General features: G+C 37.0%; 1 protein-coding gene across 1 annotated transcript; it reads left to right on the top strand.

The window, feature by feature from the left end:
- The first annotated feature begins 388 nt into the window (after positions 1-388).
- PTGES3 (prostaglandin E synthase 3) lies at positions 389-20,187 on the top strand. The gene is made up of 8 exons (XM_019742414.2): positions 389-724; positions 13,474-13,587; positions 13,736-13,805; positions 14,292-14,390; positions 14,921-15,010; positions 18,070-18,132; positions 18,963-18,987; positions 19,279-20,187. Coding segments are annotated over exons 1-8 (483 nt in total). The 5' UTR covers positions 389-722; the 3' UTR covers positions 19,299-20,187.
- Positions 20,188-20,330: the final 143 nt, after the last annotated feature.

Here is a 20,330-nt window from a genome sequence, read left to right on the forward strand (position 1 = left end):
TATAACCAGCGAAAGGCGCTCTTTTCAAATCTTTATGCGGTGGACGTATCCTTAGCGAGTTGATGGATTCCCTCCACAGTAACCAATCCCCCATTTCACTTTCCAAGCCTCCCGCCTCCGTGCGTCCCTCCACCTCAACCTTCCTCCCGCTGTCAACGCATCCGTCTCCCGGGTAGACGGCCCAACGCGCGTGGCAAGGCAGTTAGGTGGCCAACGGTTTTCTACCGCGAGAAGGGAACGCGGGAGGAGAGGCGGGAACAAGTCAGGCCGGAGGGCGGGGGCGATGGGCGGGGCCTGCGCCGGGAAGGATCGCGAACGCGCTGGGAGGCCCCGCCCTTTCCGTAGATATCTCTAGAAAGCCGGGCCGGAGCCTGAAAACAAAGAGTGCGCAGGCGCGGCGGCAAGGCCCGGGCATTTTGCTGCGTCACCAGCCGCCGCCCGGCCTCACCAGCCCTCGTTCGCACGCACGCACGTTCATTCTCCGTCCTCGCGTCCCTTTTCCTACACTTTCCTCTTCTCCCCGACCGGAGGAGCCGCTCTGTCCGCGCGGTGCATTCTGGGGACCCAGGTCGAACCCGCCGCCGCCGTCGTCTGAGAGAAGCGAGAAGAGGCCGCACCGGGGAGAAAACGCCGGAGTCGCCACCGGAGAAGAGTCGATTGCCCAGCAGCTGCCACCGGAGAGGCCCGCCCACCCGTTTACCCGTCCCCCTGCCCCGTTCACGATGTGAGTGCGACACCCGCCAAGGGATGGTCGCCCCAGAGGGAGGCCGAGGCCACGCTGGGGGTTGCCGGAAAGCGCCCCCTCTCCTCCCCCGCTTTCGGCCCCTCAGCTTTCTCCCCTCCGTGGTGGCAGTCGTTCTTGCCTAGTGGTGGGAGGTCCAGTATCCTTTTTCCGGTTACCGTTGGCGGGTGGAGGACATTTTTCCACCAGATGTCCGCTTCCCCCACCTCTAAACCGTCCTTCAGCTTCCCCATGCCGGAAATCCCACTTTTTCTCCCTGGGCTGTTCGGGTCACTCCTAACTCTCCGGAACTTAGCTTTAGGCCTTAATCTCCTGTGAGCGTTTGGCCATGCGGCGCCCTGGAGGCGTGGACCGTCTTGGATTGCTACTTCGTTTCTTGGGCGTTCTGGTTCTGCCGCTCTCAGACGCCCGTCCTGGGCCAAGTGCACCTGTGGTGGGTGCTACCCGAGGCCGGTGGTGCTCCTTGTAGAGCACCACGCGGCCCTCCACCGTGAGCGACAAGGGACTGCTAGGCAACCGGAGGGAGGCCAAATCATCACCACAACTTATTTCTCACGGGTGCCGTGATTTCGCGAGTGGGGGGGCTTTCCTGGCCTCCTCCTAACTCCGGTCTCTCGAAGAGAGTGAAGGTTGCCAAAACTCAGTCGTGTCCCTGGCAGCGAGGAGTTACCATAGAACAGGTAGTTCTGCACGTGTCGAGTCGAAGGATAGTTGTGGACATTTTTCAGTGTTGTGTGTTAAACTTTGTGCGACGTTTCATGATCCTTTCTTAATTTAAGGATGGAATAGGAATATAACTGCCTTGTTTTAAAGCGCTTAAATCTGTTTACGTGGGGGTAACTAAAGATTCTTTTTTATGGTATAGGAAAACCTTGGTGATTTTAACCGAGGAGGAATTCTTGGCACTGCCGCTTCCGGGCTTTCACATTCTTAGGAAAAGTTTTTATCTTTTCAGATGTGAGAACTGCAGGTTTTATAGGTTTGGGGTTTTTTTTGTTTGTTTGTTTTTTAACTGCTCTCCTTTTTAACGGAGAGCAATAGAAGGGGAACAATTTTTATTCCCATAAAAAGTAATGCACTTTCAATTTTACTTAAAATAATAACTGACGGTGAGTATATTGGGCTAGAATTTTAAATGGAAAGGATACACTCTGAGTTGATGTCGTAGAACAAGCGTCTAGAAGAACGCATGTATTACTGTAAAGGGGATATATTAGAATTTTGGAAGGATTTCCCCCTCTAAAAGTGGTATCTAATAGATTTTGATCTATGTAAAATAGTTTTTGTTTTTCCCTTTGAAATCTCTTCTAACTAATGTAGCAGGATTGTCTATCTTAAAATATATGAGTACAAAATGAATACTCAGAGCATTACCAACTTTTAATAGACTAATGTAGCCAAATACATCTTTTCACAAAGAAATACCATATTTAGTATGGTTTGAAATAGAAATTTTCTGGAGATCATATAAAATAAAGTAGGTAAGACACGTTATGTAAGTGGATTAAAAGTGTAACAACCAATACCAAAAAGCCTTCTATGTAGTTTATAAGCGGCTACTTCAAAATTAGTGTTTTGAAGAGGCCAGATAATTTCATCCTCTTTAAAATACTCAGTATATGTCACCTTGCAAATTCTTTAGGGGATCTTACTGAACTAATAATGACTTGAATGAATTTACAAGGTGAATATTATGAGTCAGTTGCTTAGTTGCAAAAAAACATTTAATGGGTCATCCAGTCCTAGGAAGAATCTGTCTGATAATGGTCTGATAATCATTTTGTTGATATCTGCTGTAAAATTTTTTTTAGATGTGGAGAGAGACTTTTATGCTGGATATATTAAGGGTTTTAGGGTCTGTTTTTTTCTTATTGAATTCTCTTTAGTAGTGATTTCGTAGGTAAGTTTCTTTTAATCAAATTTTTAAAGTTTTGTCTAGTAGTTTACATAAAAGCCATCAATCTCTCACCCACCTACCTTGGAGAGGGCTGGGATTTTAGGACCTCCCTTTGCCCATTTAAGAGGAGCCCAGCCAAAGCCCCTGGGGGGGTGGAGCGCAGGACGACTGCACTACTTTTTTTTTTTTTTTAATTCTTGTTGGTTCTAATTCTAAGTTGGACCCATAAACAATAGATACAAAGAAAAATGTTTCATGAATTTTGAGCTATTTGAAGTCATTCTTTCTGGTGTCTGGTACTTAAAAAATTGTCCAGAAACATACTGTGACTGTTTAACATTGGTTAAAATCTTTCTTCCTTTGCTGTCACTCCACTTTATAAGATTGAGACCCCAAAATAAAATCAGTCTTTAGCCTCCAAAACAATTTGTAATAGTGAACATGTGCTAGATAGTTAATTTCTGTAAGTTAAGGAAGAGTAACTGATGATGGCCTTTGTTAAGTGTTGATTTCCTAACCACTGTAACTTGGCAACTGGATTTACTTTTTTTCTTTCTGTGCTTAGTTAGACTTTAACTAGAATGCAGTAGAAACTGGAATGGACAAATCACTTGAGTGCAGACCAGTGTGTACTGGTATTGTTAATTAAGATTCTCCTGTTTAATTGTATTTTCTCGATTTTAAAATCTTCTAGAAGCTATATAATTTGGGGGTCTTAGGTGGTTAGTAATTGTCACTTTTCAGGGGAAAAATACCTTTATAGTATCAACTGTTTAGAATCAACCTAGCTCTTAAATGCTTTAGATTGGTGTTTTACCTGAGTTCCTAAGTTGAGAGTTGTTGTATCTAGTATATTTTGCTACAAAAATACAAACTTTGTTATAGTAAACTTTTTATTTACTGTATAGATTGGCAATGATAGACTGACTTCCATACTTTTTCAGGACATCGTTGAACTTTTGATTTTTCAGGAAAATGGCAATAACTTTCAGCCTTATCTTGAGCAATACATTCTCCCCCGTGTTGTATTCCAAAGCCAAATAAAATGTGCTGTTATGGATTTTCTGTGCAATAATTGATCTTCTTCACATGTAGCCATACTTTATTGCTAATACATGTTTATATCAGGGCCCTTTCCAACTCAGCATGTTTAATTACCCTTGTGTACTGAAAGAATCTAAGTCATAAGTGTTTAAATATTTAAAAATATTATTCTGGGATCTGGTTCTTCAAATAGCAGTTCATGCAGTGCTAATTAATATAAGGAGCTGTCCCAAATAGAATTGGAACCAAGGGTTAGAACCAAGCATTTGTGACAGAAGGCTAATTTTTTTCCTAATTTACGAAAAAAGGGAGAGTAATTTTTCAGGTGGTCCTTTTATCTCCAGACAAATAACCACGTCTCTGTAGTTCAGTTTTATTATATAATCTAAATCACTGCTTCTGTTAAAACCTGTGCCAATTTTTTTTAATGCAATTTTATTATTTTTTTAAGGAGGGTGCAGCTCACAGTGGCCCATCTGAGGATCGAACCATCAACCTTGGTGTTATTAGCACCGTGCTCTAACCAACTCAGCTAACACCCTTCCTCTTCCCCCCCCCCCCCCCCCCCCCCCGCCACTTCTTGAAGTACTGTAATAGAGCCCTAAGGCTCTGAAATTTGTAGTGGAGGCAGTGAGAGATCGATCTTGTTTGAGTCTAAATTTATATGAAGAAAAATTATTTTACCTGCTTTGGGGAATATTAAAAGGATGTGTGCACAAAAGTGGGAACCTGGGAAGCTCAGAGAAGAAAAGCACTAAGTTTTGGGGGGGTGGTGTTATTTTTAAGAACAGCTTTCACTCTTACTATTTTAGAGTGGGAATTACCAAATAAAGGCACTAGCTCCCAGATTCACAAACATTCTTTGTTCGCGCCTTGGTATCTTTGTACCGTGTTTCCCCGAAAATAAGACCTAGCCGGACAATCAGCTCTAATGTGTCTTTTGGGGCAAAAATTAATATAAGACCCAGTCTTATTAAGACCCGGTCATGTTATGTTATATTATACCGGGTCTTATATAGTATTATATAAAACTGGGTCTTATATTAATTTTTGCCCCAAAAGACACATTAGAGCTGATTTGTACGGCTAGGTCTTATTTTCGGGGAAACACGGTAGTTTTTTGGTGTGTTTGTTTGTTTGTTTTTTATGGTGCTGCATGGCCAAAAGGAGTAACCTAGCATTTCTGTTTATTAGGTAGTTGGGTCCAAACAACTTGAGTTCGTCTTAACAGCCTAGTAACTCTGAAAAATGAATACACATAAATTGAAAGAAAAATGTAGTTTATTGTATAATCATAGTATGCTTTTGGGGCACTACATAACTTCTTATACCTTGATAGTTGCATCTCATTTCCTGTTTCCCGTTTTTTTGGTTTAGTTATAGCATCCACCAAAAAGCCAGCTTTGCAAAGATACACTTTGCAAAGATACAATCTAATGGCGAGGCATGTAGAGCAACGTACAGTTGAAACTGAACCACTTGGTATCTTGATGGAAGTTGAGTATCACTGAATTCCTCTCAAGTTGAAAATATTCTCAAAAAAGAAAGAACTAACATAAAAAAGAGAAGAAACAAACAAATTATTCTGTGGCTGCCCTGTAGGTTCCTGTGTAGTGGTGCCCTCATGCACCTTGGCACGTCATTTGGGAACCACAGGGCTAGCATGAGTGTATTTAGGTCACCTTTCCAGAAAGTTTTACATAATACAGAAGATCTGAAACTATGAGAAGCATATCTTGGGGTTTCTCTGAGCAAAGAATATGTGTATGAGAGAGTTTGGTTTTAGACATTTGTAGGCGGGGCTTTTGATAATATTTAAGGAAAAACAGCTCAGCCTATGAACCTAGAACCACTTTTTCCCTTTCTATAGCAAAATGTTCATGTTTCCATATCGTTTCTCACTTAGTACAAATTGAAATAGATATACCAGTTTCTTAATTATCTTTTGCAAATCAACCCAGTTGACAAATTTAGTTTTAAAAATCAGTAATTCTGAACTTTATAACATCTTTTTTTACTGCTAACTTTTTTTTATTGGTTTTAATGAGTTTTATTTTTCTATAACCCTTCTTGATATTTAAAGATGCTCTGGGATGTATAAACTATTAGTGAATCTAGTCTTGAAGAAGCTTTTCACTTAATAGTATTACATTTAGCTTCTTTCTAAACCTAGAAGAAATTTACTCCCTTATTAAGCTATAGTAATAGACTAGTCTTCTGATTTCTATTTTATTTTAGAATTCAAAGTGATCTTTTAATTTAGACAAATAATGCTCCATTACGAAGAAACTCTTAAGAGGACACTCATTAATTACTTCCAAATAAAGTATCTGAGGTTGTATACTATTACAGAATATCTTAATGTTCTCCAACATCTTACAAGTTTAAATACACAATGTAGATGTTACCTTTCAAAGTACTAACAACCAAAGGATGCTATCTTATGATGTCCCACCTATTTATACATTAAGAAAGATAAACCATAGCTAGTAATGGACTTGATTCCATTACCCTCATGTTTCTTAGATTTTGGGCCTAGATTTCATCTAACTGTGAGCTTCCTAAGGGCAGGGATTTTTGTCTTTTGTTGACGGCTGTAGCTCCAGAACAATTCCTAGCACCATGTTCAATAAACACAATAAACATTTGTTTATTGAATAACATTAAGACGAAATGAATTTTAGCTATAAAGAACACATGAGGTGCTTGACTACGGTGAGGGTTGGACTAACTGGGGTCTTCTACTGGTCCTGTATTCTGCTATATGACATCTTCAGTCACAGTAAATATATCTCATATAGCTTGGTGGGCAGTAGTTGAAAGATAAATTTGGTGAGTGCCATCTATAAATCAAATGTCTAATTTTATATTCTATTGAGGCTTTGATATATTTTGGGAAATCTGGAAAAGAACCACCATTATCAGGATATACCCTCAAAGTACATTTAATTTGTGAACCCTTTATTTTGGGAATTATTGTGGGAATATTTAGTTTATTGGTTATGTTTCAGTCAGAACTTTCTCTTACCTGTGGATGATTGCCATAGGTTTCCCTTTAACTAATTCTACCCACCACCACCAATTTTTTTAAAATCTAAAGAAGTTGATTTTTCAGTCAAAATTAATCCCTTTTTCCCACTTTTTTCTGCTTAATTTCTATATGAGGCTGTTGATTGAAGATAAAACTTAATAGATTTTAAAACATTTGCCTGTTTTATCATAAAGATTATTGTTAATTATCACATCCTTGTATCACATTTTGCAGTCCCTTACATACTTTTACAGAAGTAGAACATTTTTATTAAATGGTCATTATTGCTATTTTCTCCAGTCATTGTATGTGTTGAAGAGCCTAATATTTTGTGACCAAATGATATTATCCTTTTTTTCTCCAATGGGTTAGAGTAAGAATTCAAATATTAACAATGGTTTGTCACATTTCGTATGATAGAAACTTTATAATAAAGGAACCGATCTGATTGAAGCCATGACAGACATTAAAGATTTCTGGGGGAAATATACCAAAATAATGTGGAATTCTAGGGAATGAGATATACAGATAGATCTATATATTTTTCTATCTATATATATGTATGTATGTATGTATCTCCCATGATGTCGATCTAAACGATATACTTCAGGTAGCCACATTTAGAATTGTGTATTGGCTAAGATTTGTAGGCCTCTCACTTGAATACTAGTAATTTTTTGTTTCACTAAATTCTCATGTATGAACTTTAAGATTTTTCGTGTTTGCTATGTGATGGTCTGGAGTATCTGCTTAAAAACTTTTGAACTTTGGGATTTCTGAGAAAAAAGAAAATAAAGATGTTGGAGCTTTGACCGTAGTGTTGTTTATAAAGACAAGTCATGTGCTGTAGAATTCTATTATATATGGAATTCTCCCGCCCCCCCTCTGAAATTTCAAAAGTTCTAAAGGGATGATACCGTGTTTTCTTATATAAGACCCAGTCTTATAGTAAAATAAGACCGGGTTTTATATTAATTTTTGCTCCAAAAGACGCATTAGAGCTGATGGTCTGGCTAGGTCTTATTTTTGGAGAAACATGGTACTGTAATTAATACTGCTTTTTTAACTACCCAGTGACAAAATAACCTTCTTTACATTGTCTTCAGGGACATCTGTGACCTATCCCTAACTTGGTTTTTCAAACTTAAGCTTTATGAACGTACCTCAAATTATGTGTAGTGTGCCTGTTCTACCAGTTCATAAAAGGCTGGAGGTGTTTTGTCTTTTATAATTCAGTATGCCTTGCACATAGTAAACTGTCAAAAGAATTGCAGTAACTGGGAAATTTTCCTTAGCAAATTTTTTCCATTTAGCTTTGCTGGTTGTCTTAGTTTTTTGTGTTGCTGTAACAAACTACCACAGACTGGGTGATTTATAAACAGCAGAAATATATTTACTGGTCACTGTTCTGGAGGCTGGAGGTGCAAGATCTAGGCACCGCATGGTCACCTTCTGGTGAAGGGGCCCTCTTCCTGATTCATAGCTTTTTGCTGTGTCCTTTCAGCAGTGAAAAGGGGCTAAGGATCTCTTCTGGAATCTCTTTTATAAGGCACTAATCTTATTCATAAGGGCTCCACTCATAACCAAGCACCTCCCAAAGATCCTGCCTTCTAATACCATAACATTGAGCATTAGGATTTCAACATACAAATTTTGGGGTGATGCATTCAGACCACTGCACTGGTGCATCCATTTTTTAAAGTGAGTGGTGCCTGTAATTTTCTACAAATTAGAATTAAAGCCCACCAGATACTAGCATATTAAAAATAGTGTTTGGGAACACATGGTTTCCATTCTGTTCTTTTAAGACAAACTAAGAAATTTTAGTCCGAACTATAGAGGAGACTTTTTAGGTTATGCAAAATTTAATTGCTTGAATTGACATAGCCCTAATGTGGAGCTTTGAAGTTCTTGTCAGAAGAGCTTGGAATGTCCCACTGTGGGTTTTATTTTTTTTAATTTTTTTGGTATTTTAAGTAGTAGATTATTTACGTAATATGCTGAGGTGAAAAGAGTTTTTGCATCTATAGGTATGTTACTACTAAAATGAATTAACAGACTGGCACAGTAGTTAAGAATTTTGCCAATGTTAATATACAGTTAGGGATAAATCCAATGGTAATTAGTTTAGGAGCTAAAGTAAAATCAGTCCCTCTTTGAGTTAATAGGAGAAAAAGGAGTGTTGTGATCTTCATTGAAGACAAAAAGGGATTTCATAGATTCTTGATTTCCCTTTCAAGTTAGTGAATATATGTTTGTTATTGGTTTAGGTTGTGTAGGGCCCCTCATATTTTCGATGGTTTAGATCAGGATCTCCTAGTAAATATTAGGTGGTGTGGGCCACAAATATTTCTGTCCCATTCTTGTTTCTACTCTTTAAAAAATAGAAAAACCATTTTTGGCTCCTGGGCCAACCTAAGTTTAGATCATTTAATTTGGGAAGTCATTGTATTAGTTTGCCAAGGCTGCCATACAAAGTACCAGAGACTGGGTGATTTAAACAGAAGTTTATTTCTTCACAATTCTGGAGGGTGTTAATCAGAGATTAAGGTATCAGCAGGGTTGGTTTCCTTCTGAGGCCTCACTCCTTGGCTTTCCTTAGCTTGTAGATGGCAGTCTTCTCTTGTGTCTTTACAGGGTCTTTCCTCTGTAATTGTGTCTTGCTCTCTTGTAAGGCCACCAGTCATATTGGATTATGGCCTACCCTAAGACCTCATTTTATCTTAATTACCTTTTTAAAGACAGACTCTCCAAATACAGTCACATTCTGAAGTGCTATGAGTTTAGGACTTGAACATGAATTTGGTGAGGGACACAATTCAGCCCATAGCAATGATGTAACCCTGGGTTACTTAATGTGAATTTGAGGAAATACTTAATATGAATTTGAAGAAAGGAAAAAGATTCTCCCCTGGTTTCATTGTCCTTAATATGGACAGAAACTGAAGAGCTTATATACTTGGTTTTTGATAGAGCCATTGTAATAACCAGGTCACCATAAATGTGCTCCTCCACCATTACTAGGCTCTTAATATGTAACTGTTTTCAAGGTAAACAGTACTCTGTTAAGTATCTTCAGATTATATTGTTAAATGTAGCTACGAAAGCATTTACCAGAGTTTATTGAAATAGCCATTTGTAAAATGGATTGGGAGAAGAATCTTCTCATTAACCCAGTTAATTATTTTAGCTTTATGATGTATTTTTTTCAAACACACAAAAAAATAGAATACTACAATGAATCCTCATGTACCCATTATTCAGCTTCAACCAGTATCAGCACAGGGTCATTATTTTTTTGTCTACTCCCTCCCCTTTTCCCCAGAGGATTTTATTTTGAAGTTAATCCCAGATACAATTCTTTAAAAATAGGGAACATTTACAATCTGGATACCTATGGCTACTAGGAAGTGCTGTTGACCAAAGCAACAATTTTCGAAATTGTAGAATAAATGATTGGACAATTACAGCCAGATTTTGTGAGCTATAATTACTATTGCAATCTTCATTTTCTTTTGTGTTTTAATTGAATGGAAAAGATTGATTTTCTTGCTTTTAAAATTTTTAAATAATGTAATTTCATAATTAGACTGGATTGCTCCAAAGCAAGAAAGCATTCATGCCAAAATCATTTAATACCATTTTTTAAAAAGTATTACGAACATAATAGGTCTCCATCTACCCATCATCCAGATTCAGCTCTTAGCAGCCATTTGCCACATTGCTTTATCCTTTGTCCCTTTTTTCCTTTCCTGCTTATTTTAAAGCAAACCCCATATACCTCAGTTTTCATCTCAAATGGACATTTTAAAAATAAAAAGTGTCTTTCACACCTAACAGCTAACAGTAATTTCCATATCATCTAATATTCTGTCCATATCCATATCTCCACTGTTTCAGTAATCTTTTTTTATGTTTAGTTTATTTGAATCAAGATGGCAGACCAAGTCCACAAATTGCACTTGTTTGATAACTCGTAAATCTTTTAATCTAGAGTGGTTCTTCCCTCCTCTTTACACCATTGATCTAAGAAACAGTACTCTGGATTTGTTTTCTTGTGTTATTTAACTTGTCCCTTCTCATATTTCCTGTAGATTGGAATTAAGTTTACTGTGGAATGTATCATGTTGCATCAGATTAGGAGATATGTTGAGCTGTCCCATTTTAAGTGATGTTAAGATCGTAAGTTCTTTTCATCAACTGTTCATCTTGTCATTGTTAATTATTTCATCCATTATGATCACTGCCACATCAGTTTAAGGCTGCAGACTAGTGACTTTTCCCACTTACACCAAAGCTGGAATTCTGTACAGAAGTTTCCTTCATAAACTGGTCCTATTTAGTTACCATAAATGAAGGTTCATAAAGGGAAGGAAGGAAAAATGCCTGGCTCTTTAGTTACCAATTTGTAAAGAATTGGGGCTGTAGCATCTTTCAGTGATCAAGAATTGTAGGTAGTTTGTCTTGTATACATATTTTTTTTCTTTTCTAAATTTTTATTGGGGGATATTGGGGAACCATGTGTTTTTCCAGGACCCATCAGCTCCATGTCAAGTCCTTGTTTTCAATCTAGTTGTGGAGGGCGCAGCTCACTGGGCCCATGTGGGAATCGAACTGGCTACCTTGGTGTTAATGAGCACTGCGCTCTAACCACTGAGGAAACCGGCTGCCTATAGGCGGCTCAGCTCCAAGCTCAAGCTGTTGTTTCTGACAGGTCCACGTGGGAATCAAACCAACGACTTGGTGTTATGAGCGCTGCGCTCTAACCACTGAGCCAACCTACCGCCCCTTACATATTTTTTTAATCACTATAAACTCAGTTTTTATATTTACTGTATTTGAATCAATTTGCAGTCAGTCTTTCTGATGCTCAAATTGTCATTGGCCAAGGTGCGAGACCTTGATCATTGCCTCCTGTTTTGACCTCATTGTCCTTACTAGTCCCATTTGCACGGGGTGTCAGTGTTTCCCTCCTCAGGCCTAAGGTCAGCCATTTCTCTGTAGGAATCTTGGTTTCTTAGTTAGAAATAGTATTTTGGCACTGGAGTGTTAGTTGCTGCAGATTGTTATCATTGGTCCTTTTTAATAATAGGACTATGCGGTCACTTCAGTTTGAAAATCTATGAACCTAGTCATTTGAAGTTTTAATTACTGAGTTAGCAGGTATTTTCTATAAAAGACAAAACATGTTAGCACATATTGAAAATACCGTTAGGGCAAGAAAATTAGTAGAAATAATGTGTGGCCTACTGGGATTATGACCTATTCATAAAACTAAATTATTTGTTAGCTATATTAACATGCTAATAGAAGTTGTGATTCCTTAGTCCACAGAAGTTTGGTTTAAATGTCTTTTTCAGAGGAATTTTTAAAATCTGGTTTTTTGGTTTGAATCCGCCAATGGATGCCTAAAGAAATAGCGTTACCCTTGCAGATACGCTGGTATTTAGACATTGGATACTGCCATCTATAATTTTTAACCTACTTCAGATACAATATCAATGTTCCAGAGTACAGTGGTCAAGTTTAACAGTTGTATAAAAATGAATAGTTGGTTGCAACTTTTATTTATAGAAGGGACTTTATAAACTGCTACTTCTGGGTTGGGAATTTCAGAGCTTGGAAACAAAACAATTTTTTCAGTTGAGTTAATTTATGAGTAGTGTTTGAACATATAATTAATATTTTCAAACTTTTATTTTGAAATCTTGAGTTTACAGAAGCATTACAAAAATACAAAGAATTTCTATATAGCCAATAACTAATTAAGATTGTCAAAACATCACATGCTTAATTTTAAAAAATAATTGAAACATTTGAGAATGACGTGGTTCTTTCTTTCCCTTACTGTCTTTCCGATTCATTCTTCAGAGGCAAATGCAGCTAATTTATGTGCGTGTGAATTCCTCTAGGAATTATGCATATGCAGATATTTAAGTAACTTGGCTAAAGATTAGGAAGAAAAATTTTTAAGTATTTACTGCATATAATCTTTCAGCTGTTAATCAACCACATTTGACTGTATTTGCTTCTAACAGTTTTTTAGCCATATTCTAACAGATGGGTAGAAAGCTCTAGACAGCTGACACTATGAAGATGGATAATACTATATTGCAAGCAATAGAAACAGATGAATAATAAGGAAAAAGCAAGTAGGTTGCTTCTAGTATAGCATATATTGGAGACGTGTAAATAAACAACGAGGCTGTTACCTAATGTCATTTAGAATCAAAAGTTTGTTAAAGTTTTTGCTCAGGAAAAAAACAAAGGTTGCTTTACATAGTCAGAAACAAACTGCAGGTGAGAATATTTTTTGAGGACAAATACTGTCTGTCTCATACTTTTAAGTTCTCCCCATGGCTCCTAGCATTTTAAGTAAAAATGATGAATACTATATTTCACTTGACAGTGGATTAGTCTGTCTCATTTTTTAATTCCGTGAAGTTGAATTCTAGGAGCAGAGCTTTATGGGAATGGTACATAAATTTTGACACGACTACATAATTGGTTAACTCTACTGAACATTGTTTTATTTTTAAATCCTTTTTAGTACAAAATCAGTATCATTGTGTTTTAATTTGAAATGTAGCTGTTAGGATAAAAATGTAGTTTCTGTTAGAAATTGTGGTAAACTGTCATAAAATAATCAATGCTCTAATGGAATAGCGAAATATGTTACTTATGCTAAACTTTGGAGATTGTGTAAATATTTAGTTAATGAATTCCAGCTTAACTTTGTCTAATTTTATCTCTTTGTAGGCAGCCTGCTTCTGCAAAGTGGTACGATCGAAGGGACTATGTCTTCATTGAATTTTGTGTTGAAGACAGTAAAGATGTAAATGTAAATTTTGAAAAATCCAAACTTACATTCAGGTAAATTTCCATTTTACATCATTGGGTAAAAAGTTTTTTCAGACAACTGAATAACTTTGGCTTGTTGTTTTGTGTTTTCATTGAGTTACTATACTAATCTTTACCTCTTGAAGAGACTCATTTTTTTTTCTTTATTTTTTTTATACAGTTGTCTTGGAGGAAGTGATAATTTTAAACATTTAAATGAAATTGATCTTTTTCACTGTATTGATCCAAATGTAAGTAGTCTTGATGCTTTAATCCTGCTTTTAAATCATGAGGAAAGAGACATACTTCAAGTACTCTTTTTAGCAGTGAGCACTAATTCTATTTTTCTTAATAGTTGACAGGGCTACCTAGGTATGTTTGTATTTTGGAATATTTTCCCCCTTCTGCATACTGCTTTTACCGTCACTGTTTGGACTCAGGTTGATACTCTTGAGGCTTGTCTTACCGAAGTATAGAATCTTTAAACTGTTCTATGATTGTATCATATTTACTTAATTTTTTAAAAAGTTTTATTCTATTCACCTTGTCCAGGGTAGAAAAAATGATCTTTTTTGCAGTTGGATAGCTTATGAAATTCTCAGTAGTTAGGGGATGTGTCTTTCAGAGCTGAGGGAAAGAAGTTAGAAAGGAGACATGAGGAATGACAAGCTACTTGATATCTTACAGTGATACTGGAGAGATAACTGGTGTGATACAGCTTTTGTTTTTGTTTTTAGGATTCCAAGCATAAAAGAACGGATAGATCAATTTTATGTTGTTTACGAAAAGGAGAATCTGGCCAGTCATGGCCAAGGTTAACAAAAGAAAGGGCAAAGGTAGGTTTCTTTTTCATTCTTCGAAAGTTTTTTTTTACTTTAAGTAACAAAAAATGCATTTGTTTGGTATGAGGAACATAATGTTTTTGTTTCATAGACCATGTTTTTCTCTACTTTGAGATTTATTAATTTTTAGTTTTAACTTAAAGCCAAGTGTGGTCAGAACAAGATCAGCCACTAGTTGATGTGTAGAATCTTTTGCATTTGTGAGCCTTCATAAGTTATTCACATACCACCCAGGAGCATATTTTTGTGCCACTGAACAAAGGAAGTTAATCAGATATCTTAGCATAGTTCCTACCAGTGAATTTTTGTTGTTGCTTTTAAAAAGTAGGTTTGTTTAATAACTGTGAAAGAAGCTTCATTACTGCATTTGACTAAACTCTGATTTTTTTAGTCTATTCTTTTTTGTGTGCTAATTCCTAGTGGGTATGAGCCCAGTTTTAAAAAAGAAAAAAGCCAGTCTAAAAGTACACACCAATGAGTGCAAGTTAACCTAATCATAGGATGGTGTTTTTATTGCTCTGTAGCTTAATTGGCTTAGTGTGGACTTCAATAATTGGAAAGACTGGGAAGATGATTCAGATGAGGACATGTCCAATTTTGATCGTTTTTCTGAGGTAAGTTCTTTAAAATGCATTCTTCTGTCGCCCTCCCAGTTGTTTCTATGTAATCAGTTTAATTTGCTTTTAAAGCATATAGTAGTATTTAAGATACGCATCGCTTTACTTTGAAGGCCATTTTGCAGTAAAAACCGAATAAGGTCTCTGGTTGTTTTTGAGTTTTTTGTTTCATTTGTTTGTTTTGGAGTTTTTTGTTTTGTTTGTGGGGTTTTTTTCGTTTTGTTTTTTGTTGTTGGAGAACAGTGTGTTTTTCTAGGACCCATTAGCTCCAAGTCAAGTCATTGTTTTCAGTCTAGTTGTGGAGGGCACAGCTCACTGGCCCATGTGGGAATTGAACCGGTGACCTAGGTGTTATAAGCACTGCACACTAACCGAGCCAACCGGCTGTCCTCAAATAAGATCTTAACAATAGTGCTCGTTTCGGCAGCACATATACTAAAAAGATCTTACAATAGTCATTTAATCCTGAAATTTAGCATTTTTGTATGGTTTTTAAAAAATTCATGTTAAGCTCTGAAGTTTATGTATAAAGACAAAAAATAAACCATTCAGTCAATCAGTGTAACACAGCTAGTTTTTATTCCAGCATTGGAACAGATTTTTTAGGAGCACGAAATACAGTAATTGGCTTGCATTTTGGAGCCGTATAATGTGAATATAATAAACTCTTAAAGAATCATGACCAGATGTGCGCAATGAGTGTTATATAGGGATATTTTATTTTGCCAAGTCAAGGAACGGGTTTAAGTAAGTCTGTTTTTCCAAGATGTTTCCCAAATACATATTGCCATGGCCAAACAAATCATAGATGTCACTTTAGGTAGACTAGACCTTATCAAAAGTACTGCAGTAAAACTAATCAGAGAAGAGGACATTAGGTGTAGGTTGAAGATATGCCCATGAAATACATTTCTCATTGCAATTTGAAAAACTGACTAGACTGTTTATATTTCTTTTTTGAAAACAAGAGTTAAAAGGAGTGTGTTTCCAGCTTCGTGTATCAACTGCGCATTTAACATCTCTCCTCACATGACTCTGGCACCTTAATTTCAAAAGCAGGAGGGAAGGATTCATGTGATTCTCCTCAACTGTGCTATTTCTTACCCGTATCAATTAGTGCCACCATTATGTGAGTTTTCCCAACTTCTTAACAGTGTTCTTTTTCACTGCCTTTCTCTATCCAATATAACATTAATTGCTGTCTTTGTTGCTTTGTCTTTTTGTTTTACCTTCTCCATAGCTTATAGCTTTTGAATATATTCAGTTCTATTTTTCCCTCCTTCTTCTACCTCCCCCAGCCCCCCTCTGGTCCAAGCCGTTGTTTCTCAGTCTAGTTGTGTAGGACACAGCTCCCTGGCCCACGCTGGTATTATGAGCCTTGCACTCCCCCCAGGTGAGGCAGTCAGTTGCCAGTTGTTGGCCGGCCGCTCTCAGTAGCCCACGCTGGCCACCGGCTGCTCATGGCTGCACAGAGCAGCCCATGCCGACTCACCGCAGCCCAGTTCCAGGGAGAGCCGTTGTTCACAATCTTAGCTGTAGAGGGCGCAGCTCACTGGCCTTTGTGGGAATCAAACTGGCGACCTCTGCGTTAGGAGCATGGCAGTTCCAACCACCTGAGCCAGTGGGCCGGTCCTTCAGTTCTATTTCTATTAAGTGCTGTATCCTCAGCACTTAAATTGTGCTTGGCATATTTTGAGCATTTTGCTCCTCAAAGAAGCCTGACCAAGGTGTTTGACATGGCATTCAGATGTAGGGAAATTTTACTATTCATGTCATTCAAGACTAGATTGGTCAGAATTTTTATACCAAGAGACTTGACTAGGTGTCTAAAGTCCAAGTAAGCATATATTTTTGAAGTCTTTGATTTTTGTTTACAAAGTTACGCATGGTTGTATAAATACTATAAAGTTTTAAAAATTTAAACATCACAGAAAAGTTGTAACCTTCCCCATCTGATAATAATTTCATCTTTGGCTATTCGTACCTCCTTAAATAATACACTACTTGCTTTATGATTAGAAACAACTAAATGTAGGAAATTGGTACTTCAAGTAAGTATGTTCTGTTAGTCCCAGTTTATTGTAAATATACAAGGGTATTTATATATACATGGTTATTTTCCACGGTGTGTACCTTTTTTTCAAGTATTGTGTTTATGTTTTTAACTTAGTTAACCACTGTTTAGTCTTTGATTCAATGTGTTCAGGTCTTTTTTTTTAAAGATTTTACTGGGGAAGGGGAACAGGACTTTATTGGGGAACAGTGTGTACTTCCGGGACTTTTCTTAGTCAAGTTGTTGTCTGTTGTCGTTTCAATCTTAGTTGTTCAGCTCAGGTCGAGGTCCAGTTGCCATTGTTAGTTGCAGGGGAAGGAGCCCACCTCCCTTGTGGGAGTCAAGGAGTCCAACCTACAACCTTGTTGTTGAGAGCCCACGCTCCAACCAACTGAGCTATCTGTCCACCCGGGAGCTGAGCTTATTGACTTCATTTTAGTTGCGGAGGGCGCCAGCTGGCCCATGTGGGAATTGATCCAGCAGCCCCTTTGCCCAGAGCTCGTGCTCTAACCAACTGAGCCACTCGTCTGCCTGTGTTCAGGTCTTTTATACAAACTATTCCGAAGGACTTTATCTGTTCTTCACAATAATTAAAACTGTAATGAGAATACTATAATACACATGCCAGTTAGCTCAGAATATAGAACTTGACAACTACAAATGAACCCCATTCTTTTTTTTAATCAGTGGTAACTGCTATTCGGGATTTGGGTGTTTAGTTTCTACGTCATACATACCTTGCTGGATGAATTTCAGTAACTTCACTTTTTTTTTTTTTTTTTTTTTTTCAATAACTTAGTTTTAACTTCTTCCCTACAAGTTTTCAGGATTTTATGTAATTATCTATGATTTACCTTTTTCAGAAAGGAAGCTACTTACTGTTTGCTTTTTTTTTATTGGTGGAAATCTATGGCAGATATAAAGTTTGTTCTGGAGCGTGCAACCTAATAATTAGGGCTTAATTTAACATCATTTTTAAAACTAATTTTTACACTTCAAATAGATGATGAACAACATGGGTGGTGATGAGGATGTAGATTTACCAGAAGTAGATGGAGCAGATGATGTAAGTCTATCAATTCTTTTCTGTTTACTTAAATAATAAGAAACAATGTATTTGACAGGTTTGATATAGATTCAATATTTGCTTTTTTTGCCGCTTCTCGATACTTTTTTTCTCTAAAGGGGTGAAAAATAATTGTTTAAATGTGCTTATTTTTGAGGGATGGATACCTACTAGGGAACTGGTATCCTGTGGACCATTTTTAAAGAGATCAGATCTCAAAAGAATCATTACATAGAGACATCATGTGTCTTACTCAATTTTAAGAGTTAGTTTAGGAATTATTTTGACAAAGAAAGTTAAATAGTTTCCACGGCAGGATTGGTCAGAGATAATAGTAAACAGATGGATGCTGTGAATCTACAAAGGATATACTGGACCGCTCTTCTCAACATGCCCCCCTCTGGCATCCTGTTAAACATCTTTCAGAAAGTTGTTTAATACAGTTTGGAAAATACTTAGACAATTCAACAGCTATGATTAGAATTCATTGTCTTCTATCAGCCCAGGGTCTAGTTGAGTCATTTTTTCTCTTTTATTGAATGTCGAGAGAAGAGAAGTTATTTCATACCATGAGTCAGTCTGGTTGATAGGGGGGAATTTGAAGGGCGGCACAGTTCCTGCCAAAGGCACACCTTCCTCAGCAGTACATATGTTCGTCCTAAGTAAATTTACTGTAAAGTCAATTGATGATATTCATAAGCTTGATATAACCGTATGTCTTTGCTACTTTAGTGAAAAGTACAGTGCATCAGCTTTTTAAGGCAAACTGTTTAATTTGCAGAGGAATACTTAGTCAACTTGGTAACTGTTTTTTATTTCCCCTTCTGCAGGATTCACAAGACAGTGATGATGAAAGTAAGTGTGTTTGTAAAAAATATGTATTACATAGTGATATTTCACATCAAAGACCAATTCTCAAAGCAGAAGTTAACTTCTTTACAATTCTTAGAAGAAAAATGATTATTTCTTTATGGTCTCTAATAAATACCCAAAGCAGAAATTTAAATGATTCAAGATTCAGATTCATAAAGAGACAACCAATTCTCTAAGAAACTGGCTCTGTTGCTGGCTGCTTTTTCTGTAAGACTTTGAAGTTGATAGATTATTTCCTTGTAATTCATACTAATCTTTTAAAAATCCTTTCAGAAATGCCAGACCTGGAGTAAGGAATGTTGTCGTCACCAGATTTTGAGAAAGAAAAATAACTTCTCTGCAAGATTTCAGAATTTGAGAGAATTCCTGAATTGATAGCTCTAAAGGCAGATGCTGTATTTGCCTCCTTTAACCCATTTTTCAACCTGTTTGTTTTCTTAAAGGCTTCACTAAGGGTTGATATGTACCATTGTATGGGGCAATTTTAAGTCAGTTAAGGAAGCAATTTTAAGTCACCTTATGCATGAACATTTCCCAGATTTCCATGACACTGTTGAGGTCATAGACAATTGATACAGCAATTGTGATAAATAAAAACATTTCACCTGAGTCTCCTTTACTTCATAACATAGATACTGACATAATAGACAGCTCTTGGCTTACAGAAAGATAACTTAAGTTTTAGGTTTTAGAACATGGACTCAAACTGGCCAAAACAAATTGGTTGATACCTTAAACTGGTAACCCGTTGTTCCTCTGGTATATTCTTCAGGATTGTTCCACTAAAGTTTTATTTTTAAAAAAATTTACTTCACATTATTGTACATAAGTGATCACTTGTCAGTGTTCCAGATGTATCTTAGCTAAAACTAGTGAATGCCCTAATTTAGATGGTTTTTGAAGCCTGTACATTTGGTATTGTTTGACCCTTAACCTTTTACATCTCTTAGCATGGAGGACGAGGAAAGGCTGTACATTGTTGCTTGAGAGTCTGTACATTTAGACCAAATTTGTATTTGCACTGTCAGTATGGCAAATGAGTGATAAAAATGTTAATACACTATTGGATTTTTTATTTTTTTGATTCAGCTTGTACCAGGCTGAAAACCTCAATTTATGTTCATGACAGTGGGAATTTTTTTTTAATGTCTACATTCTTTCTAATAAACTGTTGGAAGACTTCTTGGCTGTCCTTTTAAGTGTCTGGTTTACTGTAATTTCATGTATTACCATTTACTGGAATGGAGTTATTTTTACTTGAGGAAGAATTTGGATTATTTCTATGAAAAAAATAGGCTTGCTGTAATGTCACAGGAAACCTTTAA

This window comes from Rhinolophus sinicus, linkage group LG02, assembly GCF_036562045.2.
Source record: "Rhinolophus sinicus isolate RSC01 linkage group LG02, ASM3656204v1, whole genome shotgun sequence".
NCBI classification, from domain to species: domain Eukaryota; kingdom Metazoa; phylum Chordata; class Mammalia; order Chiroptera; family Rhinolophidae; genus Rhinolophus; species Rhinolophus sinicus.